The following is a 27,163-nucleotide window of genomic DNA, read 5'->3' as shown; positions in this document are numbered from 1 at the left end:
GACCAGCCCAAGTCAAGAATGGAAAAAATCAACTCTTCATTGTGTCTGAGTGTGCACTCAACCATCCCCTTTTTTCCATCTCCTTGTATGGTGCTGCTGTGTAGCAGTGAGGGGACTGGCGAGGCAGGCTGTTCCTCTCAGGCTCTGCACCTCTCAGGCAGCTCGACGTCTGCGTGGCTTTAATCCACTGAGCTGCAGAGGAAAGAGTGCTGACAGTGCCCTTTTCCACTGACTATCCTATAATCCAGCTGGCTGCGGGTCTGGGGGAATAATCCTGGATTAGGAACTTCTCCCCATGGAGCGGCCATGGGGTCCCTCGCGGGGGCCCAGTCACAGGCAGCCGTGCCTGAGGCGCAGCGCCTTTCACATCGTGAGCGAACATAACAACCAATCCAAGAACAGGCAAACAGTGTCTGATTAGGATTGAATTGCATCAGACTTCGCCTTGTCGCCCTGAGGGGAGCTGCGGTGCTTTTTGGAGATGAATAATGGTAAAGAGGGATAATGGTGGGTAGGCCTTGTAATGTTACAAGTGCTTTTCATTTGAGGTGACAAAGATTTGGATTCAACCACTGGAGTAATTGAGCCCCCAACGAAGCACTTTGTTAGCAGGATACACTGTAATCGGTGCATTGTTAAAAATGGCAGCCATTGTCTTAATTAGGACCCTGATGTGTATGTGTGTTTGTGTGTGTTGCCACCTTAACCTTCTTTAAGACATGACATCAACATGACACTTAACTTTTTCACACAGTTGTCTAGCATCAACATGTTTCAGCCCTTAGTCAAAATAGAAACACACACTGAGGTTTCACAAATAAATGATGCTCAAAAACACAAGAGGCTTTAAAAGAAGATTGGCTTTAAAAAGGTCCAAATGTCTGCGGGGAAGCCACAAACATTCCCCATGATTCATGTTTATCCAACACATTAAAACAAAGTGTGTCAAAGAATAGAGACAGTGGCATGGAGTGACTGTAAGTCGTCCACAACAATGTCACAGAGTAGAGATGTTGTTACACATTCAATTATAGGAGAGTTTCAATTCTTTAAATTGATCAGAAATTAAATTGAAAGAGGATTTTCATCATCTTCTATATGAGAATTTCCCTGCAGGTCAATATGGAGTTTGTATCTCAGTCACCACATTAAAGATTGATCCAGTGCTCATCCTGAGGCTGAGAGTCCGGACTCTCCCCGTATTATTATCACCGCTAACGATCAGTAATCAACAGGCTTTTTAATCTGTGCACCTCCCTCAGCACACAGTCACCAGTTTATTTACCCGCATGGCTGCCCAAGAGAGACCGGCGCTTGCGTCAGTGAACATATCCCATGGCCCTGGTGAAACACAACAAGGGACAGCAGGGAGCTTTAATCCACCAAGAGTGTGTGGGCAGATGTGTGGGCAACATTTCTAATGGTTATGGAGATGATTGATAGCTCCCAACTTTACATTTCTTTGTGATATGACAGGAAAAAGTGATGCTGATAAGAGAGCAGCTCTATCTATTCGGTTTTCACTGTTACAATGAACATTGCAAAGCTCACATCAAATGAAAGTTAATTTTGTTTTGACTATAATTTTCTCTTATTATAGCCATATGTTTTTGTTAAGACACAATAAGACATACGTTTCGCATTATCAACAAATCCCATTAACAAATGAAAACCATCAATGTTTTAGTCAATGTCTATATTCTTTGTCTTACAAATGATTAATCGTTGTTGGGAATAATTATTTTTTGGCAGAACAATAAAAGACTATGGACATATACACAACAGCATCTTTGATAAGTTGTGTTTATAATATTTTATTATGAGAGAGTAAATGCATTGCTGGATCTCAGTCAGTCATTTCCTCCCTTGTTCTGTTCTTTACCAAAATATGCAAACATGCACACACACACACGCAGGAAGATCAATGGTTGAGGGAGGGAATCTGAATCAGACACACACAGACACAATACAGATGTATTTTTGCATTTACACACACACAAACACACCCCTCCACTCTCCCTTTGCATTTCTCTCACTCTTGCACAATGTAAACCAATTGTGAAGTTAATGCGGCACATGCCACGCTCTCCAATCCATCATGACACCTTTGACATATCTCAGAAGCATCTAGCATAGCAAAGACGTAACAACAACCCATGAGCTCTAAACTACACAGAAAGTCATAACATATATCTTCACCCCTGTCACCCTCAATCCTCCGACTACCAGCTTCCCCCATTTGCCTGCAGCTATTTCGAGAAATGCCTCATTTTCATTTCAATCTTCTCTACCATATAGTGCATGGCTGCCATAAGCTGACTCCTTCACCTAAACGCCACTAACAGTTGAATAGAGCAGGTATGAGACAAGCTTGAAAGAGGGACTATTGTGATGATAAAAGGCCGAGTCAATTTATTTGCATTCAGAATCGAAAAGACATCTATTTTTGTGCGTCTTCATACACAGATAGAGAAAAAAAGAGCAAAGGATACAGGTGGCTGGGGCAACACGAAACCATGATCTATAGTAAGCACGCCATAATTCATCACTTAGTATGTAGAAAGATATGAGGAGCTTTGAGCAAATGACATGCTACACGAGAAGTACAATTTGTTTCAGCGCTGCTCCTTTTCTGAATGTGTTGCACTGAATGTTGGTACAGAGGCCTGAAGCCAGAGGAACAAATGACAGCAGAGCTGGAAGTGAACTTAAACAGAGCAGTGAGTCAATAATTCATAGAGCAGATTCTTTCTTAAGCCGTTTAAGCCTGGCTGTTGAGGTGCGAGCTTCTCATACTTCTTTCAGAGTAAATTCAATGGCGACCCAACATTTTTCATCTGTAAACCTGCTATGACCACTTCCAATTCTCAACAGATACATTCAGAAGAGAGAGAGAGATCTTTGTTTTTAAGCTTGAGATTTCCTGTGGTCACTTTATGTTTTAACATTTAGTTTATGCCTGTGGTGGTGTGAAGTCCTGAGGTTTCCATTTTGTTTCATATGAGGTCGCCATAGGAAATTCCTATCAAGTATGTTAAAAAGGCAATAAATTACTGAGGCAATGTGAAAATAACACATTTTTATGCCTCAAGTGTAGGTCAGCTCCAAACAACATATGGATCCAATGTTTTCAAAAACGCTGGTCAATGGTATCGTAGATCCTCTTTGCATGGTACACGTTCATTCAAACACGTCTGCAGATTGTAATGAAGGTTTATCTATAAACATTTGATAACACAAATGTTCTCTAACTACATTGATTGTGTTTGCAAATAATACTAAAGCATCATTTCACTTTGATTTCCATAAAAAACAAAAACAAATGTGTGTGGGTGTTTTCTCTAAAGCAAATCTAACAATATACATATACAGCATGTGTATCCCCTGTAGTATTAATGTAGTATCAAACACTAAAATCCCAACATGAAGCGTGCAGCTGTCGTCTTGTTGTGTCCTCAGACAGTCTGACGGATCAGCCTGGTGACTGTGCCCCTAGAAGGCCCATTAACACCTCCAGAAAGTAGAACCCAGCCCCCTCCATAAACAGCCCAGTCAGAGGTCCATCCTAATGGGCTAAGCTCATTCCCAGCCTGGCCTGCTCCAGGTGTGGAAGCCGAGCCCTGTAATTGATAATTAGGGGGGTAATAACCCACCGTTCAGTGCTGGCCTCACAACAGGAGAGTAGGCAGGCACCACATTGTCACTTGAGGAAAAGGACAGAAGAGGGCTGTAATTCAACAGTGGTCGCTTTTAGATGGATGGTTGAGGGAAAAGGTGGTTTCTTGAAAGCAGCAACACGAGGCGCATTTTATTCTGATGCACATGCAAACACCTGACCGAGCAGAGTATTTGAGTACTAGACAAGCTCCACGGAGTTCATGTGCTTTGCGTAGTCTACTGATAGTGTGTGGCTCTTGTGATAATATAGGTAACAGTGTCAGGGCAACATATCATTCTATGTGCACATTGTTGTCATTGTGAAAACCACAGATCTTATCAATCACACTGACGCACTAAACATTCTCTACTGTGTAGAAATAAGCAAAGCACCTTCAACGAACGCTGCACTTCTTAGCCAGGCTTTACAGCAGGGTGTCTTGCTCAGTCTGTCCCATATATACAGTGATGCAGTTTTCTTTGTGGAGAAAAACTGCATCAGTCACTTAAATGATTCAAAGTGGCCAAAAATTTGAGTAATGAGAAGTGGCGTTTTATTCATTTATGTATTTAGCATCATTTTCCCTTTTATCTTGTTTTCTGCTATAGAAATGCATTAGTCTACAGAGATGCTATCAATCAGGGGCTAATGGGTTGTAATTGCAGGCAGGCAGGCCCCCACATTAGAGGCAGCGGGGTCTCTGGATAGCAGAATAATCACACGTACAGTAGAGAATTGCTTACAATGGATTGGGTCCCAGGGCGATCTCTGGGTATAGGTTAAGGCAATTTCCAACTCATTTTCCTTTAGAAACCCATTATACTCATCCCACTGATGTCTTGCATTAATCAACGTGGTTAATATAGAGAGGGGTTAAAACAGAAAGACAGAGTGAAGGGGAGTTTCAGATGTCTCTGGGGAGGATAAAAAAAAATCTAGTCACTGGATGCCTTCTGCTGATCCTTGCCAAAAAATACTTTAGATTCATAATATGCTCTGGGCCTTCAAGTGAAAAATTGTTGAAATTTTGTTTTCCTGGAATCTGTCTCAGTCAGTAAACCACAATACCTGCACCACCAGAGCCATTCCCCCAAAGACTGTCAGCCCAAGTTTTTCCCTTTATTTTCAAGGAACCAGCCACCTGACGACAGTGTCTGATACCATCTCCACAGCTGTCCGTGACAGTCAGTTGATCGCTGTCAAATGCCTGAGCCATCACACACACACACACACAGAATCATACAGCCACAACAAACAGACGCTGATAAGACTGTGCTAGGGTTAAATGCTGGGAAACGCACAGTCTGCCTGTGCTGCCTGTTCTCATGGGAGGACTTATATTGTTTGTCAGAAAACTGGAAAGGAAATCCCCTGTGAGGTAGAATTCACACCTCAGCTTTTTTCATCTTTGTAGAAACTGAAAAACAACATGTTATTTTACAGCTTTATAGGACCATAAAACCTGCCAGTTCTCTCAGACACACAATCAGGATGGTTTCTGATCAATGGGAACAAAGATGTTTATAGGTGGAGAATTAACTGTAATAAAAATCTTTTGGGAGTGTGGCTTTTCCTTGTTTTTGTTTTGTTTTTTCACAAATTTGATGAGAATGTGAAGCATCAAAATCCAGAGATCAGATACCAAATTAACTAGTTTGTAAGTGAAATTTGTTTATTTCTACAAGAAGAAGTAACTGCAGCTGCAGAAAAAAAAAAATTCAGAGACACTGTCACAGTTTACAGTTACACTTTCAGAGGCTGCTGTTTTTGAACCACGCACATTGCGCTTCATAGTACAATTTTAAAAGAACATCTTTGATTGTATCTCTGTCTGGACTTGTATAAGATTAAAAGCAACTACAAAAACATTTTACAAAGAAAGTTTTGGTGCAAACATGAGCAAAGTGGCACAAATGTTAAACCCTTTGACCCACTGATACAGGGCTAGTCTTGCTATAATTTAGCTTTGTGCTAACCCAAAAGTGCCTTTCACCTCAGGTGCTCTTGTTTACGTAAGCGCTGTGGGAAAACCAAGGAGAGAATTACTGGATAATGGCAACTCTATCTTGCTGCTTCTTTGCTTTCTTTCAAGTAAAGCTGGTTTGCACTCCAGGCAAATATGCAATATGAAATGCAAGGCAGGGGGCTTTAAACGATGCCTTCACTTTTGTAGCCTGGGTAGTAAATGTAAGTTAATTTAAACCTTTAAAGTTACCTCCATATACGAAAATATCTACTTCTACCTGCAAATATGCCTCCAGATGACATCACTTGGAGGAACCTTCAGTTCAGATCAAATCATCTTGTTGCTCACAGTAAAAAGTTTGTAATCATGTTCAACCTGCTTTTCGAGATCTCCTCCAGATGACATCATCTGAACTCCTAATGCTGAAAAACTCCTCTGAAGCAATCGTTCAACAGAGAAACATTTTAATACAGGGACGTCCGAGGGAACCTTGAAAGCATGAATGTACATTTAAAACTTAAACTAAAGCCATAGAAAGCAAGTTGAAAATTGGTGAAGTCATGCTTTAAGAACCAGGAGTCGAATCTGCATTTTATTTCTGACTTGATGACTTGTTTGCACCTGTGCTACTGTTTTTTTTTTTTTTTTATTATTTGCGCACAGAATTTCACCCATATAGTCAAATGCTATAGAATTTAATTGTATTCCTTTATTCGTCACTTGTTACCTAGTTCTGGATTAACAATTAACTGAACTATTAACAGAATATTTTTAGGGTCATTTAATGATGTTCATGATGCTTTTTGTACCTGTTGCCTTGCTTTTTGAGCTTGTTATGGAATTTCGAGTCTCTGAGATCAATGTGTGTCTCTTTTTGGTCTTTTGACTAAGCTGTGTGACTTTTATTTTATGCAGAGGTTCTGGCCCCTAAGCTCCTAGGACTAATTTGTAATTAATTTAGTACCAGTTTTATCTCAATCAGAAAACTTGGGCCAATAAAGTATTAATTATCTGATTATCTGTTAAATGTTGTTGTATAATTACAGAGAAAAGAAAGAATTGTGACACTTTGAGAATACATTAATATTGCTAATTTATTGTGGATACGAACTATGAATCCTTGAACAATACAATGAACTCCAAACCTCTCCTGTTTGTGTAGGTCTGACTAATGTAATTTACTATTTCGCCATTTGAAATTGTGATTTATGACAATCCAGACAAATGGTAAGTATTTTTTTAAAAGTGAGATTTTATATTAATCTTACAGCGAGTAAAAAATATAAAATAAACAAAATATATAGAATTGATACGTTGAGTGTTTAATGACAAAAGGTATCAGTATTGTAAATCCTAGATGTGTTTTACTTTGTATTCTTTCAATTTCAAATCAAAATCCAGCTAACCGATGTCAGCGGAGAATTCAAAAATGATTTGAATGACAAATGTATATGATTTAGTAAACCATTATGAAGAGATATAAGTCTGTATAAGACTGTATTTTTTATTAATACCAAGAATAGGAATAAGTTCCTTTGTCTGTGATGTTCAGCATATATCAACATAAGCTTAACAGCAACATTGTACATTCAGTGAAGACTGCTCCAAACCCCTATAGGAGAGATAGGAGTAGTAGGAGGAGTAGCCATTAATTAAACCCGTGACTTACAGTGCCTGTGCAGATGTGAGTTCAATAAAGATAAAAAAAACAAAAAAATCATATCATAAAGACACACACACACACACACGCACACACAGTTCGATTACTTTCCCATCGAGCATCTTCTGACTTAACTCATTTCAACACAGCCACTCAATCTTCAAAACTCTGCGGGCATTTTCCAGCAAGCAGCTGCACGTGATAACTAATAGAGAAAAGGAGCATTTATGGCTGTCATCTGCAGAGGCTGCTTGCTGAGTGGGAGAGACCGCAAGAGAGACACACGAGTGGGGAGCTGGGGGGGTGCAGGAAGGCTGATTGAAGGTCTTAATGTTACACTTTAGCAGCAATTTGAAGATGTTTTCAGCCCCAGGGGTGTCACTCCAAAGCTGTCAGGGGAAAACCTCTGAGTAGAGACCATCTCTACATCTGGGGATTTGCAAATCACAGAGGCAAATCACTATATATCCCTGTATCAAGGCTAAATTGTGCCTCGTCTTTTTTTTTTCTCCTTCTCTCAAAACTCCAAACAGACTCCTTTTCTCTCCCCAGTTCTCCTCGTGATGACTGCTATAATTAAAGAAACTGGTCAGAGGGGAGGCCCTATGTGGCTGCTCTCCAACTCATTACCAGATGTTCAGAGGTCACTCTAGTTTATACACACATACACTTGTACAAACACCCACGCATGCAGCAAAAGAGTTTTGCTCTCTTGCTGTCAAGTGAGAAGATACAAAAAACACGCATACATTCATGTGGACTGATTCTTAGTGTTGATGTGTTGTCATTCCGTTTCAGGTGAGAGTTGAGATGACGCTAGTGGAAAATAAAAGCAAAACCACCGTGCTGACAATGTTTTGCAACCCCGTCTATTAGCGGTTCAGTGCAGGAGAAAAAACTTCAAGTGAAACAAAGGAATAAGTCAGTCTGTAAAACTAGAACATGATTTATGTGTCTTTGGCAGACAGTGCTGTTATTTCCTTCATTCTCTCAGTCAGGAAACTCCTTTTACATCACATAATGCTGTAAATGGTGAAGCTCCTATTGCTCAAAAGGTAACGTGAACATCTGCCTGACTTTATCAGAAAGAAACCTACAGCTGGCTTCTTCCTGCACTTCGAGAAACTTTAAGAATGCCCCCTACTGAAATCTGATGAGAAAATATGCAGAGCCCTATCACAATGTGAGTGTTTGTCATGTAAACACATTCTTACCTCTGTTTTGGGCTTAGTGTTTTTCAATAAACATGTTGTGCCCTCTATATGTAAAGGTTCGCTCATGCAAGGATAATATTGCTAGATATTCTATAACTGCTCCTATAAATGGAAACATTCACTTGTTGGAAAATTAAACAAAACCAAAAAACTATCAGCAATATTATTATAGTCATTTTTCTGTGTTAACCCTTTTATCTGTTAACATTGGTTTCAATTTCACTGTAAAATGTCCTGCTCGTTGTGATTTGCACATATCATTTGATATTCACAGAAATATTCCACAGTGTGAACACAGGGACGTTTTTTAAAGTCCTCTGAATGAATCTCCAGTTTCATTTGTGGTGAGCACAAATTCAGGTCAGTTGCCTTAGACCCCAGTGTGACCCCCTTCCCACTAAGCCCATGGAAGCATGCCAAGCCAGCAGCAGACGGAAACCTGAAGTAGCTCCAGACCAACATAGTGGCTGATGATTGTCCATTTTACTCCAAGAGGAGAGTAGCTTCTTGATCTTCAGCTTGTCAACAGCAAACCATCCTCATCGCAGATTCATGAGATACTGAACCCTGCAACATTCCAGTAAGGTTGTGTCCCACACTGCACCACATGAAGGGATCAAGTGAAATACTCGGTAAGCAAAACTAGGAGCAGGACGGTGTAGAGGAGTCTGAGGGCAGCAAACATTTCAGGAATCCAGCAGATGGATCCAAACCCTTTGCTGTACCAACATGAGCAAAGGCAAGAAAAGGCTCACCATAACCACTACTTCAAGACTGTTTCCGAAATGTGAAAATTTCTCGGGTTTTTGAGCATTTCTTGCCCTCCAGTGGAGGGGTGGGGGTTAGGTTTGGCGAGGGCGAGGGTGTGGATGACGGCGAGGGCGAGGAGGGCTGTGGGGTGGAGGTGCCTCCATAGGGGCAGCTCTGTGAGTCTGGGTGTTCACCCGAACACTCCACAGTAGGGATGTAGCGACTGTCCCACATCCCCGGGCCACACAGCTTACAAAGGTCGTGTAGGCTGCATGGAATCCTGGGTAGGAGGCGGAACTGGTAGAGAAGGCTGCGGGCCTGAAAAAGGAGGGTAAAAGTGGCAGGAGTTGCAGATACCATGTCAAACATAGCAGAATAAAACAATAAAATAAATCACGAGAAATCTTTATTTCCAGCAAGCAGAAAGCCAAACATTGTCAAGGTCAGCATTGCGTTGGGTTACCTAAAGCAAAAATGCTGCCCCACCTGCTCTGAAACCACTGCATGCAAAATCTCAGGCAACAACAAAAGGCGCAACACCAGCTGCATGCCAACATGAACTCACTGCCTGTGGTTGCAGCAGTACTAACACAGCATCCATAAACATGAGGAAGCAGGCACAGACAGAGAAGCAGGGATGCAGATCATAAATCCTCTGCATGGCATGTCATTTAGCACTTTCAGGTCTCTGAGCAAGTTAGAGAGAATTAGAGCTGCTTTACTGCAGCACTGTGCAAACAACGAGACTGGTTTAAAGCAAAACAATAAAAAAAGAAAAGAAAAAAAAATAGCCTGTGGAGAAACCAGTCATGAGCATGATCATAAACCACAATTTATTCAAATGTGTTATAATTAATTGAGTCCCATGCGGCACAATAAAAAAATAAAACAAATTAAAAAACAAAAAGGTTTATTGATGATACCTTGCGTAGCACCAGCTCTCCATTCATGTGCATGGAGAGGTTGCTAAAGTGGAGCAGCATTTGGTCAGTGGCGAGCTGCTGCTCTGTCACGTCCTCCCCATAGAGAACGATGATGGCCACACACAGGAAAAGGTGGAAGTAGTCCGTCTAGATAGAGATCAAAAGACGTTAGCAGTGACGTTAACCCTTGCAACATGGACGCACAGATATCGGCAAAGATTTTTAGGGGCTGTAAGCTGATGACAACACGGTGTCAGAAATCTCTATTTAGTCATGCCCTTGCTGCAGGCAACTATGTGAAGGTTAGCACAGAACGAGGAAAGACAGGAATAGATATGCACGAAATTCAAATTAACATTGAAATCCAGTTCAAGGAAAATACAAATTAAGAGGGTAGAGTGATTGAAAATGTGAGCTTAATAACGGAAAGGGAGTTAAGGGTTCAAACGCTTAGATGAAAAAGATTTTATGCTGCAATTTTGTGGACATGGGAAGTACTGGTTTGTTTAGAACTTATATATATATACATAACATACATATACATAACAATCTGCAGGTCCCTCTGTTTGTGTTCAAGTGTTTAATGATATAATCGCATCAACTGATAAATATAAATGTTGTTAAAGGTCTACTTTATATTATTATTATTATTATTATTAATTTATATTATATATATATCTCTACATATGACATATCTCTGTCAATACATCAAAGTGTTAGTTTTTTTAATGTTACTTTTTGTTTACAGAAAAATAACATATCAATCTGAAATTTATTGGTCCATCTGGAATGTGATACTCAACTGTCTAACCCGAGGTTTCACTTTTCTATCTCCTCCATCACCACCTGTAGCTGAATATCAGAATATCTAGACAGAACAGATGGCATGAGCCACAGAGACTGATATTTGACTCTGCCTCAGCAAGAGGAGGTGTTAAGCTTTGTGTCATGGCAGCAAACACGACACAGTTACAAGTTCACTGGACCCCCATTCAAGACAGAGGGGGTGGGAAAACATGGAATGAGATGCAATGCGAGGTTGAAAAGCCGACCAAACTGACTTCTACTTTAAACTAAACGAGCTGCATCCAGTGTATGTTAACAATGTGCTTATGTGCAGTATTGGGCTGCCATAAGGCAATAAAAAACATTGGAATGTGGGTTTGTATGATATCCTAAGCCAGTTACTGTTGAATTCAGCCCTTTCCAGACCAAGATGTAACTTGATATTTTACAGGATCACAATAATCTGCAGTGGCAGGGTGGTGTATAATATGCAGCAGATTCTTTCTAAATTAACAATTCATTTCTGCTTGACTGCTGAATTTTTTAAAAGCTTCTCAAAACATACCTGTACAGACAGGCTTTCCCAACTCTGACTATAAATTGAACGAGAATCCCTGAACTGCAGATAATCAGTTATTTTTACTGATGTACATTTGTCTTTGTCTATTCGATGGGTTCTACTATGATTTTCTATTTTTATTGTTTTCACATAAAGCAGTTTGTGAACTCTTCTCTGTGAAAGGTGAAAAATCCTCACGTATCTGTTGCTGTAGTGATACTGATTAACACTGGCAGTCTAGTATAGCTTGTGTATGCAAAGGAGCCATTTGGACTTTGCCCTGACCTGGTAGTGCGCCCAGCAGGCTTCCCACATGCGCAGAGCCTCTGTGTCAGGGAACTCTCGTTTGAAGCAGAGCAGGATCCAGCGGTGGCAGAAGAGCAGCTGGAGGCCGTCCTCCCCGAGCCTGGTCAGATGCTGGTGGAAGCGAGGCAGCATGAGGCGCAGCAGCTCCCGCAGATACATCTAGAAGCCGGTCGGACAGGTTAAATACAGTCCTACAAACACCACTACACATTTTCTAGGTTTGGATGTAAGTGAAGGCATACCGGTGTCATTCAGGCATCTCTACCAGTCATGTTTAGCAAAGAACAAGGTTAAGAACATTTAAACCAAAAATTAGGAAGTGAAATTTAATTTTACTCAAGATATGTTATGAGGACATCTTACTCTATTTAGAGTAGATGATATAGACTTCTGCAATTGTGTGTGTGTGTCTGTGTGTGTTCCATGTTTTGGCCCAACACAAGTCAGCTACATAACACAGTTACAGAGGTCTCACTGGAAAATTGTTATGGTTGATTCAGAGACAGATTATTTATAAATACAAAATTATAGTATAGTCAAGATCACTTTCATCGCAGCCCTATTTTCAATCCTGGAAAGGTGTGTGTGTCACTATGTCACTATACTAGTTCCTTGAAATGATCTCTTCTAAAATCTATTTTTAGCCTGTTTCTGCTTCTCAGTCAAAGACACTCAAGAGAGCACCTTACCAGCTGCCTCTCCATGTCTTCATCCCGTGGCGAGCTAATGAAGATAGTGTTCTCCATGAGGCCAACAAAGCACCAGAAGGTGTCGCTTTCATCCTGGATCTCAGTGAGCAGGGGGGCCACCAGGTCAGACATGCCCTGGCAGTAGCCCATGTCTGGATTAAACACTGCATAGTTGAGCAGAATCCGCCTGGGGCAAGACCAGTCATGGAAAGCTTAGTGCTGTCTTAACATCTCAGCAGAAAAACACTTTGAAAAACGATGTGGCAATGTAGCATCATAAAGTTTTACATTTTCAGCGTTTTGACCTAAAAAAAAAAAAAAAAAAAAAAAAATGTTTCTGTTGCTTAAAAACCACTGAAAAGTATGGTCCCGCCCAAACACTCTGAATGATCCAATGTATGTCTCAGTACAGTAATGGCCAGAAAAACATGACAAGCCCTCTAGCAGTTGCTATGCCAACTGCTCTGTAACCAGGGAGCTAATTAATGAGATTTTTGTCCCCTTTTTAGTGTATAGATACTTTAAAGATTTCCCTGGCAGTTATTGCATTAGTAAATATAAACAAATGAAAATGCAGTGCACATTGTCATAGTTTTACTGCGATATTAAAAATGAGAGAAAAATGGCTGAGATAAGTCACATTTTACAGTGTTTTTGGGTTTGAAAAAATCAAGATAGAACTGATAAGAAGACACTACTATGTTCACTGGAAACATTCAGAGACACATTTAGATTGAAGAACTATATCTGTGACATTTCAGTACAATGGATATAGAGATAACGGGGCATGCATGAGATAAATGCCCTGTACTTGGACATGTGCAGTGCTGGTACCACCCCTCTCAACATAAAACCTAGACAAATACCAGGGTCCTCAATAAGAGTCACTAAACTAATATGCTATTTAAATCCTCTTGCTCCTCGTTTAGAAAGCCATTAGCTCTGAGTATGCATCAAAAAGTGCTCAGACGGCTTAGTCAGAGTCAATAAAGCATGAAACTCATTTGCAGCTCCCCCAGGGTTCAGAATATCAAATGAATAGGTACGCCTGTGCATTGCGTTGAGTAATGGGAATGATAAGGACAGGCTGAGAAAAGGTGACAGAAGGAGACAGCGATAGAGATCGAGAGTGGAAAAAAGAAAAGGAGGGAAAAGCGGAAAGTGAAGAGAAATGGTCTGACCTCATGATCTCTACGTTGGGATTATTCTCTCCTCTGAAGAAGTGATTGCTGCGGTCTGTTCTCACTACGTCTTTATCCACCGTGAACTGGACCTTTCTCCAGAACTCACTGTGCTCCTCCGGGCTCATGGACAGTCTGAAGAAACACAAAAACATGCGGCAAAAATGGAAAAGCAATAAAAAAGAATCCTGTAGCTAAGTGTCAATACTGTGTGTGTGTGTGTGTGTGTGTGTGTGTGTGTGTGTGTGTGTGTGTGTGTGTGTGTGTGAGGATGTTTTCAACCCAGTCAGTGCTGTATACACACTGTAGTGAACATTGTTAATACAACTAGCAGTTTCAATTTGTTTGACTTAAAATAACAGAATAAAAAACATATTTAATTCTGTCACTGTGGACGGAGGATTGCTAATAAGAATTTCATTGTGCGGTGAAACTGCTATGTTCATCTTCTGCATATGACAATAAATCTCTTCCATCTTGAACTTGCTTAGTTGTGAGAGATTAAAAAGAAAAGAGCAAGTGAGTTTAACAAAGTTTTGCTAGACAATCTCTAAGGAAATTTCTGGTAATTAGTATTAAAAGCATTATAAAATATTCTTAACCTCAAATGACACTCTGGAGTAAAACATTAAAAGTTTGTTGCAAATGAACTTAAAATATGGGGGAGGCCAAGCAGTGGACTAAAGGGGCATTTTACCATCAAGCACTCTATCGAGGATAATATGATAACCATAAACCCCCCATCCATCCCCCTAAATGTTAGGGAGTGTATTAGCAATGTATTGTGTGTATGGCACTAATGTACCCGAGTCCTAACAAGCAGAGGGGATTTAATTAACACTGTTTGTTTTCCATGTAGCCCCATCAGGAATAATGTGCGCACACCTGATGCAACGCCGTGCAACAGTTTCAGAGCCGTGTGTTTGTGTTTTTGGACTCTCTCGTCACCTTTCTTTCTTCCTCTCTCTCTCTCTCTCTTTCTCTCTAGAGGATACTATTTAGAAGTTCATACATGTTTTAACCACTTTATAATTCTGTGGCTGGTATAGCCAAGGACAACATAGCTTGGCTATGCATCTTATAGCCTTGATAGCATGTGCTTTTTCTTAAAAAGATCACTCAGTGGTAACCTCCATCATTCATTACTGATCTCTTTTTTACAATCTGTTTCAAGGGTTACAAAACAAGTGTATGACTTTTTAGCTTAATAGCAAAAAATATAAATGACATCTAAACTAAATGTTCAACCTGAAACAATGATGCAAGTAATCAATTAACATAACATATATACCAAACATTATTTGGTTGAAACTTGTCTGATGGACTCCTAGAAGAACACCAGAAGACATTTAAAGATGTCATGTAAACCTGATATCTGTCAGTCAATGGTTTTGTAGCAGTTTCTTGCATGATGCAAATATCCTAAATATTCTTATGTCATTTTTACTCATTTTGTTCATGGTTTGCCTTTAAACTTACTTCAATAGTCCAGCCTTGATCAAAGATCTATTTACTTTACTTTTACTTCACAGCCACATTTCTTCCATTTTTACCTCCTCGGTTATCACCACTAACGAAAGGAGACAAGGTTAGGAGACAAGTACAAAGCATCCTTGCTCCTAATGATCAACCAGTGGCCCCGGAGGCTTCTCTAGTGCAATGGTCTTTAAAGGAATCCACATCAGAGTCAGAACAAGGGCTCTAATTACTTGACTTCAATAAGACCTTCTGATGTACTCAAAATGTTAAAGGGCCACACAGATGAAACCGGCTTAATGATCATATTCATTATGAACTGAGTGGCACAATGTTGAGAAACGTGCACACTCAACCTTTTGGTGGCAAGGTGAGGAAAATACACACACAGGGTTGTGCCCATGTGTGTGATGTGTGTCTGTATGCTTGAGCGTAACAAGTTTCGTTTTTTTTTTTTCCTGCAGATGAGAGTGTATGATCTGATAAGCGCTGACATGTTTTTTCTCCAGAGACCTTTTATTTCACACCCGGCGCCTCCCCTTAACACTTCCCTGATTGTGCCTATTGACTGCTCAGCTTCTGTGATGAGAAGCCACAATAGATTCACATATGGTTCAATGTTTGACTGACTGAGCATTTGGCAGCCAATACTGCAGCCATATTATCTGCTGTTTCACGGTGTCAGGAATACCGCTGTGTCTCGGTCAGTCATCTCCATAATGTCAAATAAACTTAGGAATTACTTCACGCTTGTCAATCAGTTTTAGTTTTGTGGCACAGATGTTATCAGAAGCCCATAAATCTTTTATTCCAGCACACATATTTCTTTCTTTCTCACTGTTTCCCACCTCCTCTGCTGGATGTCATGATAGTCAGTGCGTTTTTGCAATCTCCGGGCCTCCCTCTCCTGAGAGCTGGAGTCATAGCTGTAGTAGTGCAGCAGGAAGGGCCACACCTCACCACGGATAGATTGATCGATACCACCAAAGAAGATGGCCTGTTGAGAAGAGGGAGGTGAACGAACACAGTGGGCACAAAGGGAGTATTCTGAAATGTCCACAGGGCAAACAGGGGGCACACAGTGTGGGATCACTACTTATAGATAACGTAACTGTGTAACATATCATATTGTATGCAAATAAAACAAGTGCAGAATCGTGTAGTCTACAAAACATGCACTCAATTTTCACCTCTCCAAATGCTGTTGCAAAATGCTCCAAAACATAAACCTCATAAAAAAATTAAAAAAACTGTTTTTATGTTGCGTGTCCAGAAACAAACACCTCTGCTATGTTGGTGCATTTGTGGGTTTACTAAGGAAATGTCTTGGTCACAGTTTAACTGCCACTGAGTCATTTCAATGCAGTGATAAACCTTCAACTGAGTCAATCCCAGAGAACTCAAATGACTCTGGGGCAAGGGGGGGGGGGGTATTGGCCAAGACCAGTCCTCTCTTTGTATAGCGACTGGAGTGCTGATTAAAACTGAAAGCTGAAAGTTGTGGGGCTGACTTTCACAATGACTTGTCGGCGTGTGTGATGCAAGAAATGCAAGAAAAATGTAAAGGCTGGCTGTTGGGATAGCAGCAGGAGAGAGAGACGACGCTTCGTTTCCTTACTGATTCCACATTGCAAAAAAAAAGTGCATGTGCACAGACCCACAGACGTACCTTGCGTAGCTTGTACTCCTCCTCCACCTGCCCATCTTGGTTGAGGTGACGCAGCCAAGTGGTGACATCCAGCCGCCGATAAAGCTTCTCCTCTGGGTGCGCCTCAGCTGATGGGAGGGTGGGCCTCTGGATGGAAAACTGCATGCAGGACCTCTCCTCTGACACCTGACAGAAACCATAGATCAAAAAAATGTGCGCACAGAATCGGCAGGGCTAATAAAATCCTTGTTTCCCAGTAGCGGTCAGGACACGGGTTTTGTAAGCTGACCTGATCTTTAAGCTGAGTTTCCCTGCAGCACTTCCACTGTTGGAAGACCTCAGCCAGCTTGTCCAGGCCAGCGTGATGGAAGTGGAGGATCTTATACTGGCTCTCTCTGCTGGCTATCACCAGCTGGCCACTGGTGCATGCCTCATCACTGCAACAGCATGATAATCAATGACAAGGAAAAGAAAATAACATTCATGTTCAATCCTTTTCTCACTAACAAATTAAAATTAATGTGTTTATTTAAGATCTAACAGAATGAACCTACAAGGAGTCACCAAATTCAAAATCATTATTACTACTTAATTTCAATTATCTGCAAAACTAAATTTTCACTTATTATCATAAAACAAACTTACAGTCTCCTAAAACCTGCAACACAGTTTGAAACAATGCACAGTAGCACAGTGAGGTGAGCCCCCTCAGGACCTCCCCATGATCTTTTGCACTCCAGGCTGACCTGAAGAAGAGTCTCAGTGACCTCATGTGACCCAGATCCACCCTGAAAACGCCACACAACTGCTCAAGAGCCAGTAACTTCTGCTCTTCCCACCGCATGCTCTGTGACTGTCCGCTGCTCTCAGATGGTGCGTGGCTGTCCAGGCTGGATGTGGAGCTGGCCGAGTGGGTCATAGACTCCTCACCAAGCTCCCTGGGGAAAAATAAGACAAAAGTGAAAGTCTATGAATTAGGATTTCAGAGAATATTTTGTGGAGTTCTGTTGTGCTAAAGGGAAATGAGTCATGTTTTCCATTAAAATAAAGAATTGAGGTGTTGTGTGAGGCATTTTTTATCCTTGAATAGAATCATTCTTCTACATGGGACATTCATAATAAATCATGTAGGCAGTGGCCACCAACGTTTAGCTTAGTGATAACTGTGCAGACATATAGGTTTATCCTCAGCTCAGTTCTGCACTGTTGTGCCTCAATATGGTTCTGCCAAAGGGCTGAGAAAGGGAGGAATGCATGGAGGCTACTGAGGACGGACACAAACATACACACACACGAAAATCTGCACACACACAAATCACACTGTCTGCCGTCCAATTTCCCCTGTCATTCCCCCATGGCCGGCATGTTGTTCCCGGCACTGAAACCTGAGCCGAGGGTTCCTCTGCTGCAAGAGCAGACACACAAGCACAAGTAGACACACACAAATATGTACAGAGAATCACACACACACACACATGTGACAACTCACAGAAAAAAAGGACAAAACTGTAAATGTAGTAAGAGTAACACACCCAGCACCACAGAAAACCCACCCAACCCCTTTTCACTTCTCCCTCTCTCTCTCACATTCACACACACACACACACACACACACACACACACACACACACACACACACACACAAGTGAATGAACCATAGCTAATGACTATAATGCACTCTCAAACACGTCTCAAGAAATGTTGACTCTGAAAAACAGACCAATAAAGTCATACATTAAACACGCTGCCATTTAAGAAGTAAGTCGTTTGGGTACTATGTCATATCAAATACACACATTATTTATTTTAAAAACCAGAAGTTTTTGAATCTGAAAATGTAGTATATTGTGCCACAAAAATGCCTTTTCATTGTGATTTGACTAAATGCATGAATTTAACAGGAGCCAGTTGTACAAATACACACCTTTTCACTTAGAAAACCATTTTATTTTTGCAACACTTTTCCAGGCAAACACAAATGGCACATTGGTACTTTGAAAGACGAGGGAGGCTGGCCAGGACGAATCTATTACACTCTGAATCAATCAAGTCTGGCTAATCATTTCCCTGTTAGCAGATGGGAAAATAACAAGGCTGATCAATCCAAGCTGCACAGTTTCCTCTGCTATCTTGTGATTTACTGCTCTCTGTCTCATGTATCATGCCACAAACCAGATTGTTGAATACAAGGAGACAAGGAGAGGGGAACAGAGTCCTCTGCTAAAGGAATTAAGCACTTTGAAATATGGAGCAACTCTTTTAAAAGACTAGTAGTAGACTTCAGTGGACTGTACTCGATTTTTCACAAGTCTAATGACTGTCAAATTCAGGGTGTTTACAAAGCCAAGAGCACATTTATAGCAGGCATTTCCATCCTTTTTTTGCCTGCCAAAAATACAAAAAGAAAATGTACAAAGCATTTTAGCATATGTTTGTGGATGTCTACATCCAAATAATCATGCAAAAAAGTGACAAAGCACATGATTGTTGGCATGTACACATGGATCGTCTGCTGTGCTGCATTCAAGCAGAATCTCAATGAGTAATTGACAATGTCCGTCAGTGTCAGCAGACAGAAAGAATCAGGTGCTGCAGCTGCCACACATTACAAAAACAAGTTGTTTTGATGGAGTCAGGATGCTATAACTGTCATATCCCTCAAGGCCAGGGTGCGATCTAACTGCCCTGAGGCCCACTGTAACACCTCTCTCCACAGACATGATTCTTTACTCCTGGGAAAGGTGCTGCCAGGTCACCCTGAGAACCACGACCAAGTGCTACAGGCCTCCTGGGAATCCCAGGCCCATCAGCTAATCCCTGGAAGAACCAGAGAGATGAGGGAGGGCTCGGGCAAATGGGGTAGTGTGGGCTCTGCCAGCACACACTGAAAAGTAGTCAGCTTGAAATCTGACGAGAGCGGAAACACATGATTTATCATATGGTGTTCCAAAAATCCCAGAACCAAAATAACACACCTTAAAGCCAGATATATCAAGTTAGGACTTTCTGAAACTAGGCCTGCAATAGAAAGGGGTCAGGCTCCTCAAAAGGGATCAGAAGATAAATGTGAGGGTTCCTAAGATGATTACTGTGCCTGTTTGATTGTGTTACACACAGATGTGTATCTGTATTAGCATCTCTCACTTAGTAAAGATACAATACTAAGGTATAAAAGGCTACAATAAGCAACATAAATGGTCGTTGATTCAATGTCAATAAAACATGACAACAATAACAGTTATTACAGGCACTGTATCATGATAAAAAAAAAATCACTTGTGCCACCTAAAATTGTTTATTGATTGCTTTTGTCGGAGTGCTTCTTCCAGGCTGTTTTAACAAGCAAAAACAGTGGAAACCATTGTTCCAAGATACAATCAGGTAAAATTTAGCAAGTTCTATAAATGCAGTAGACCTTGACTGTCAACAGTAGTTAATAAACTACTGTTAGACTTGTTAAAAAGCTTGATAGAGATTGCCATAGATTTCTTTTTTTCGTTCTCTCCCACCATTCTCCTCTTTCTCCCCCACCCCCCTTTTCATCTGCTCTTGCTCTCCCATACACAGTTCTTTCCCTTTGAATGATTCCAAGTGACATGTTTCCAGTTCCTGGCCTCTTAACAGTGTCAATTAAAGCGAGGGAGAGAGAAAGAGAAATTGAGTGGGTTCCAGGGTTTTGGCTGCTGCTCTGCTCTCTTCAGTCCTCTAATCCGGCGAGCTGACATTCAGCCCAGCACAACAACCCCGGGAGCACTGGGAATCAAAGGGCTTCACACAGACTTTAGGAAGGGAATGGGAGGGGGGGATATTTGAGAGGTGGGCAACACTGAAAGAAACAATATTGAGAAAAACAGGAAGAATGACCAAAAGGAAAAAAACAAACAACCCAAAAAAAAAAAAAAAAAAACAAGGCAAAGGACATGGACAGATAGGAGACAGGAGACTCCAGGGAGAAGGGCAAAGGAGAGGATGGACAGGCGCTCCAGCTGAAGACAGACGCCGGCACAGAGTGAAGCATACAGGAGAGGAGGAAGAGGAGGACAGAGTAAAGGTTAGAAGCTGTGAAGCTGAGAGTGCTGCCAACACACACACTGACTGTACTTACAGCAATCCTGGGTCTGAGATTGGATAAAGGAGACCTAAACACACACGGACTCGCTCTCTCACTCTGCTCGACACACACTTGCAACAGGCTCACACATTCTACGGCAACATGTCAGGCCAAATAGCTGCAAGAGGGAATGACCAGGCAGGGAATCATGAATTCAAACAACGGTGAGGTCCAGATGGCTCCCTTCATTAGAGAATTATCTCTGGAAGAACTGAGATTTTGGACTTGTTGGACTGGGTGACTTATTCCAGGCCACCTGTCACATTAAAAAAAAAACACATTTACATGGATAGAGAGATTCAGTGTTTATTGCCCACTACTGAAGACATCAACCTGCTTTCAGTCTCAGGAGAGTTTCAGTTGTAGTGCGTGAGCCACCATGTGGCCTAAGATGGTCAGGTCGCTCTCATGGCATCAATTCTTTTCTTTTTGGCTCCACCTTGTGGCAGCTCTGGTTAACTAAAATTATCTCTAATGATCTACTGCGCCGTACTGCACTACTTCATGTGACCGTATGATAAATGAGGACCATATTGACAAAGTATATATACCTGATTAAATCTGTAATAAAGTTAGTCAAATGTAGGTATAATGAAGCTCACACATGCAGCCCAATCACACTAAAAAACACAACTTTCACTTCTATAAAATAACCCTTTACCCAGATCTGGTCTGTCAGATAGTCCTTATAAGTCATAACACCCATGTAGTTTTCACTAGAGTAGACATGGCTGTACCTAACACTGAAGTATTTAGCTTTTTAAAGCGACCTGGAGTGAGTTTACACAACACCTAACAATTTGTTAATACGAGTATTGTGTATTTTCTAGGCTGGATTTCATCACTCTTAACTATGCAGCTGTTCTCAATACATACAATGATATATTTGAATGTCTGCTCTAACATGGCATTTTATTTTCTGTATTAAAAATCAGATCAGTGGTCTTCTAATTTGAAGTTTTCTGACTAGTCTGAGTAAATATTTGAGAGTTTGAGAAGAGAGTGTTGGAAGAATTCTCTCTTTATGAGGATCCCCCTGATCACATTCACACACGTTTACACCTGGAAGCTGCATAGACTGACCTGTGGCAGTGCACAGTTTAACGGTAAGGGCCTTGCTTAGGGGCACCATAATGGTGTTGAAAAGGGGGGGGGGGTTAGTGCCTCTTTTTACTTGTGCAGCCTGGACTGAACTGGCAACCTTCCAGAAACACGGCTCCAACCTTTAGTCCCCCACTTGCTCTCTTATGTTTACTGTAATGATCTGTCTGGAATCAAAACTTTTGTCAGGTGGTCCAGCAGATGGTGCTCTTCCTATTCATTCTAAGCCTGACCCACTGCATGCCCTGTTGAGCAGACAGCATAGTAAGACAGTAAACAAAATAAGGAAAGGAATAGAGAATAGTGATCATAATAATGATTAATCAACAAAGAGTGACAACACAGAACTGCTCATTTGGACTTATACACACAGAAAAATTATAAAAAAGGAATAAAATGAAATGCTTGTTCACAATAACTGAGGAGTGGGCTTTATTCTTTCTAAAGCCATATAACTGTGTTTAAAGGACTTTAAAGTTGTATTGATTTTTCATTTTATCTTCCTGTTATCTGCCTGGCAGCTGCACGCATAAAACATATCTGACAGAGCGACCAGCATCATGTGAAAGCTTCAACCACTGACATCCACAGTTTTTTGATTTTATACATAAAAAAAAAAAAAAAATCATTTATTGAAAAAAATCCTTCCATATTCAACACAACAGGGTTTGCACTTAAAGAATCTCCTTGTGGAGCTGTACTAGTAATCAGATTAAATACCGAGTGTTGTAACTTAGTGTTGTGCAGTGACACCAGAACTAAACAGCTGGTGAATCGTATCTACTGCAAACCAGAAAAAATGTCATAAATAGGGTAAAATGTAGTGTGTCAAAACTCATACATAAAAAAAAAACAGGTTAAAAAAATAAACAAAAACAATAATCATGACAAGAGTAAATACAAAAGTCTGATCATTATAGTAACTAGTGAGAAACAACACAATTCAAATGCCTTCAACTGAAATATTTAGAGCAACTTAACAAATAATCCCTGAGATGCAAAAGAGAAAACAAATATTGATATAATGCTTTTGGGGTTTTTGCCTTGTTTTTCAGTTTAATATTTGCCTTTATGAGGCCAGAACCAAGTAACACACATAATATGGCTGTGACAAACATAAAGCTCAATTCAAAATGTAAAAATAATACAGATGATTAATGAAGCCTAGATTTTAGCTTTCACTGACCTGGTTTCATTGTCCAGGAAGACGGAGCCGCTGCTTTCACACAGGGCCTCGCTGACGGGGGACAAGCAGAAGGGAGAGGAGAAGGTGTCTGAGTCTGAACCTATGGTACTGTCCCTGCTCACTTCATCCGACAGCTCACAGGAGCCTTCATCGCCTTCCTCCCCAGCTGAGGGTAACTGCTGCGGGTGTGAGGAGGCATCGGTGCTGCAGGCTACGTTCCTCTCTTCATCTTCATCTTCTTCTTGGGCTGCTGGAGGGCGGGAGTGGGGTCTGAAGTTGGTTTTAAAACACAAAGCGTATAATGTATAATTAGGAATGGGCCAAACGAAAAAACCCTACATCACTTTATCACTTTTTTTATATCCGTTGATAGAGAAAATTAGGGCTCCACCCTGACTTATTTAGATTTTTTGTCAATTAATCTAATGATTATAATGATTTTCAATTAATATATAATAATATAGCATGATTGAATATCATAATTTATTTACTAAAGATTTTAATTTTTATTTATCAATCATTTATATTTCAATATAATAACTCAAAGTATGCAATGCAGGGCATTCATTCCTCAGCATTGTCTTGCTGAAATATGCAAGTCCTTTCCTGAAAGAGACGTTGTCTGGATGGGAGCAAACCTCTATGTACTTTTCAGCATTGATAGTGTCTTTCCAGATGTGTAAGCTGCCCACACCAAAGGCACTAATGCCTCCCCCATACCATCAGAGATGCAGGCTTTCTGTATGCTGATAAAGAGCTAGATGGTCCCTGTCCTCTTTAGTCCGTGGGACACGGCAGCCATGGTTTCTAAAAAGAATTTCAAACCTTGATTTATCTGACGACAGAACAGTTTTCCATTTTGCCTCATTTTAAATGAGCTTTGGCCCAGAGAGCTGTGTTTCTGCATCGTGTTCACATATGGTTTCTTCTTTGCATGACGCAGCTTTAACTCACATTTGTGGATTGCACAGCAAAATGTGTGCACAGACAGTGATTTCTGGAAGTTTTCCCGAGCCCATGCAGTGACGTCCAGTAGAGAATCAGGCCTATTTTTAATGCGGTGCTGCTTGAGGGCCCACAGATCAAGCACATCCAGTTTTGGTCTTTGGCCTTGTCCTTTGCGCACAGAGATTCCTCCTGATTCTCTGAATCTTTTGAGGATATTATATACAGTAGATGGAGGGATCTTCGAAGTCTTTGCAATTTTATGTTGAAGAACATTTTTATGAAATTATTCCACAATTTTTCGATTAAGTTTGTCATAGATTAGTTAACCTCTGCCCATCTTTACATTTGAGAGGCTCTGCCTCTCTGAAATGCTCTTTACATACCCAGTCATGTTATTTACCTGTTGCAAATTACCCGAATTAGTTGATACATTTGCTCCTTCTTTTGTTTTTGATTTGTTCCAATTATTTTTCCAGCCTTTTGGTTGCCCTGCTCCTACTTGTTTGAGATGTGTTTCTGCCATCAAATTCAAAATGAGCTAAAATTTTCCATGAAAGTGTAAAACTTCTGAGTTTCAACATCTGATATGATCTATTGTGAAAAAAATATGGGTTGATGAGATCTTTACACATCTTGGAGTTGTATATATACTTTGTATATAAAAGTGTGCACATCTAGTATGAACAGTTACATTTCCTTTTCTTCTACTTTAGGTTCTTTTTTTCGGTTCCTTTCCCATCCAAATAAGAGAGGAAGCTCTTTTTCGAGAATTAACTCTTCCTTGAACTCTTTCAAGGTAAGAACTTTACCTTCCCCCATGCTTGTTCTGTTTGTAGCCTTGTGTGAGACGTCCACATTAATTCTGTGCAACGTGTGGTCAACCAATGTAGTCAATCACAATATAACACATTATTATTATCTGAATTTCAAAATGTGCAATACTTTAATTCTCTTGTTCTTTAAGAGATACATGACTGATTATATTTTTCAAACTTTTGAGGATATTATATACTGTAGATGGAGGGATCTTCGAAGTCTTTGCAATTTTATGTTGAAGAACATTTTTATGAAATTATTCCACAATTTTTCGATTAAGTTTGTCATAGATTAGTTAACCTCTGCCCATCTTTACATTTGAGAGGCTCTGCCTCTCTGAAATGCTCCTTACATACCCAGTCATGTTATTTACCTGTTGCAAATTACCCGAATTAGTTGATACATTTGCTCCTTCTTTTGTTTTTGATTTGTTCCAATTAATTTTTCCAGCCTTTTGGTTGCCCTGTTCCTACTTGTTTGAGATGTGTTGCTGCCATCAATTCAAAATTAGCTAAGATTTTCCATGAAAGTGTAAAACTTCTGAGTTTCAACATCTGATATGATCTATTGTGAAAAAAATATGGGTTGATGAGATCTTTACACATCTTGGAGTTGTATATATACTTTGTATATAAAAGTGTGCACATCTAGTATGAACAGTTACATTTCCTTTTCTTCTACTTTAGGTTCTTTTTTTCGGTTCCTTTCCCATCCAAATAAGAGAGGAAGCTCTTTTTCGAGAATTAACTCTTCCTTGAACTCTTTCAAGGTAAGAACTTTACCTTCCCCCATGCTTGTTCTGTTTGTAGCCTTGTGTGAGACGTCCACATTAATTCTGTGCAACGTGTGGTCAACCAATGTAGTCAATCACAATATAACACATTATTATTATCTGAATTTCAAAATGTGCAATACTTTAATTCTCTTGTTCTTTAAGAGATACATGACTGATTATATTTTTCAAACTTTTGAGGATATTATATACTGTAGATGGAGGGATCTTCGAAGTCTTTGCAATTTTATGTTGAAGAACATTTTTATGAAATTATTCCACAATTTTTCGATTAAGTTTGTCATAGATTAGTTAACCTCTGCCCATCTTTACATTTGAGAGGCTCTGCCTCTCTGAAATGCTCCTTACATACCCAGTCATGTTATTTACCTGTTGCAAATTACCCGAATTAGTTGATACATTTGCTCCTTCTTTTGTTTTTGATTTGTTCCAATTAATTTTTCCAGCCTTTTGGTTGCCCTGTTCCTACTTGTTTGAGATGTGTTGCTGCCATCAATTCAAAATTAGCTAAGATTTTCCATGAAAGTGTAAAACTTCTGAGTTTCAACATCTGATATGATCTATTGTGAAAAAAATATGGGTTGATGAGATCTTTACACATCTTGGAGTTGTATATATTTAAAAGTGTGCACATCTAGTATGAACAGTTACATTTCCTTTTCTTCTACTTTAGATTATTTTTTTCGGTTCCTTTCCCATCCAAATAAGAGAGGAAGCTCTTTTTCGAGAATCAACTCTTCCTTGAACTCTTTCAAGGTAAGAACTTTACCTTCCCCCATGCTTGTTCTGTTTGTAGCCTTGTGTGAGACGTCCACATTAATTCTGTGCAACGTGTGGTCAACCAATGCAGTCAATCACAATATAACACATTATTATTATCTGAATTTCAAAATGTGCAATACCTTAATTCTCTTGTTCTTTAAGAGATACATGACTAATTTTATTTTTCAAACACGCTTAAACTGAGGAATCCTGTCCAGACATCAACCTGATAAAATGTGATCATTTTTCATTTTATTTGACTGATTTTACACATTTTAAGTAATTTCCGTACCGTCTGCCTCGGCGGCGGGCATTCCTGCGTACAGGGGAGCTCTCAGGTGTGATGTAACGCATCGCTTCTTCATCCTGCCTCTGGATGCGGGAGTTGGGCACCCAGGTCAGAATCAGAGTAGTGCCCAGGCTGTCATCTTTCTCCACATGCACACACAGGTAGCCTGCAGGGGGGCAACATAAGCTACAGTTATGTTAGGAATCATTAAGAAACTTCAGGTAATGCGAGAGGACACCTAGCAGGTGGTTGCAACCTGCTAGAGACCACACTGTGATTTTTCATATTTTAAGTTGTCTTATTTGATGTAGTCAGTCCATATTAAACTAGTGAAAACATAT

At 40.3% G+C, this 27,163-nt stretch overlaps 1 protein-coding gene and 1 long non-coding RNA gene across 6 annotated transcripts in view; one reads left to right on the top strand and one right to left on the bottom strand.

Moving 5' to 3' along the window:
• Positions 1 to 4,964: 4,964 nt before the first annotated feature.
• tbc1d16 (TBC1 domain family, member 16) overlaps positions 4,965 to 27,163 on the bottom strand; it is a 27,274-nt gene continuing 5,075 nt past the window's right edge. The window contains exons 3-13 of one of the 4 annotated variants that reach the window (XM_067477272.1): positions 26,826 to 26,988; positions 23,215 to 23,484; positions 17,563 to 17,754; positions 17,106 to 17,253; positions 16,838 to 17,002; positions 16,017 to 16,165; positions 13,693 to 13,827; positions 12,512 to 12,698; positions 11,802 to 11,981; positions 10,172 to 10,318; positions 4,974 to 9,566 (exon numbers count right to left, since the gene is read on the bottom strand). In XM_067477272.1, the coding sequence (XP_067333373.1) occupies positions 9,267 to 9,566; positions 10,172 to 10,318; positions 11,802 to 11,981; positions 12,512 to 12,698; positions 13,693 to 13,827; positions 16,017 to 16,165; positions 16,838 to 17,002; positions 17,106 to 17,253; positions 17,563 to 17,754; positions 23,215 to 23,484; positions 26,826 to 26,988 (2,036 nt within the window). In that variant the 3' untranslated portion in view covers positions 4,974 to 9,266. Of the gene's footprint in view, positions 9,567 to 10,171; positions 10,319 to 11,801; positions 11,982 to 12,511; positions 12,699 to 13,692; positions 13,828 to 16,016; positions 16,166 to 16,837; positions 17,003 to 17,105; positions 17,254 to 17,562; positions 17,755 to 20,921; positions 22,633 to 23,214; positions 23,485 to 26,825; positions 26,989 to 27,163 lie in introns of those variants that run through there. The other 3 variants (XM_067477271.1, XM_067477275.1, XM_067477273.1) reach the window with 3 other exon arrangements.
• The window catches only part of LOC137099893 (uncharacterized), a 5,188-nt gene continuing 1,523 nt past the window's right edge, over positions 23,499 to 27,163 (top strand). Inside the window, exons 1-3 of one of the 2 annotated variants that reach the window (XR_010910827.1) lie at positions 23,499 to 24,958; positions 25,665 to 25,747; positions 26,445 to 26,527. This is a non-coding gene — a long non-coding RNA (uncharacterized lncRNA). Of the gene's footprint in view, positions 24,959 to 25,078; positions 25,748 to 26,444; positions 26,528 to 27,163 lie in introns of those variants that run through there. The other variant, XR_010910826.1, reaches the window with a different exon arrangement.

This window comes from Channa argus, chromosome 15, assembly GCF_033026475.1.
Source record: "Channa argus isolate prfri chromosome 15, Channa argus male v1.0, whole genome shotgun sequence".
Taxonomy (NCBI): Eukaryota; Metazoa; Chordata; class Actinopteri; order Anabantiformes; family Channidae; genus Channa; species Channa argus.
The sequence above is the reverse complement of the archived record's forward strand: the minus strand, read 5'-3'. Positions and strand labels throughout refer to the sequence as shown.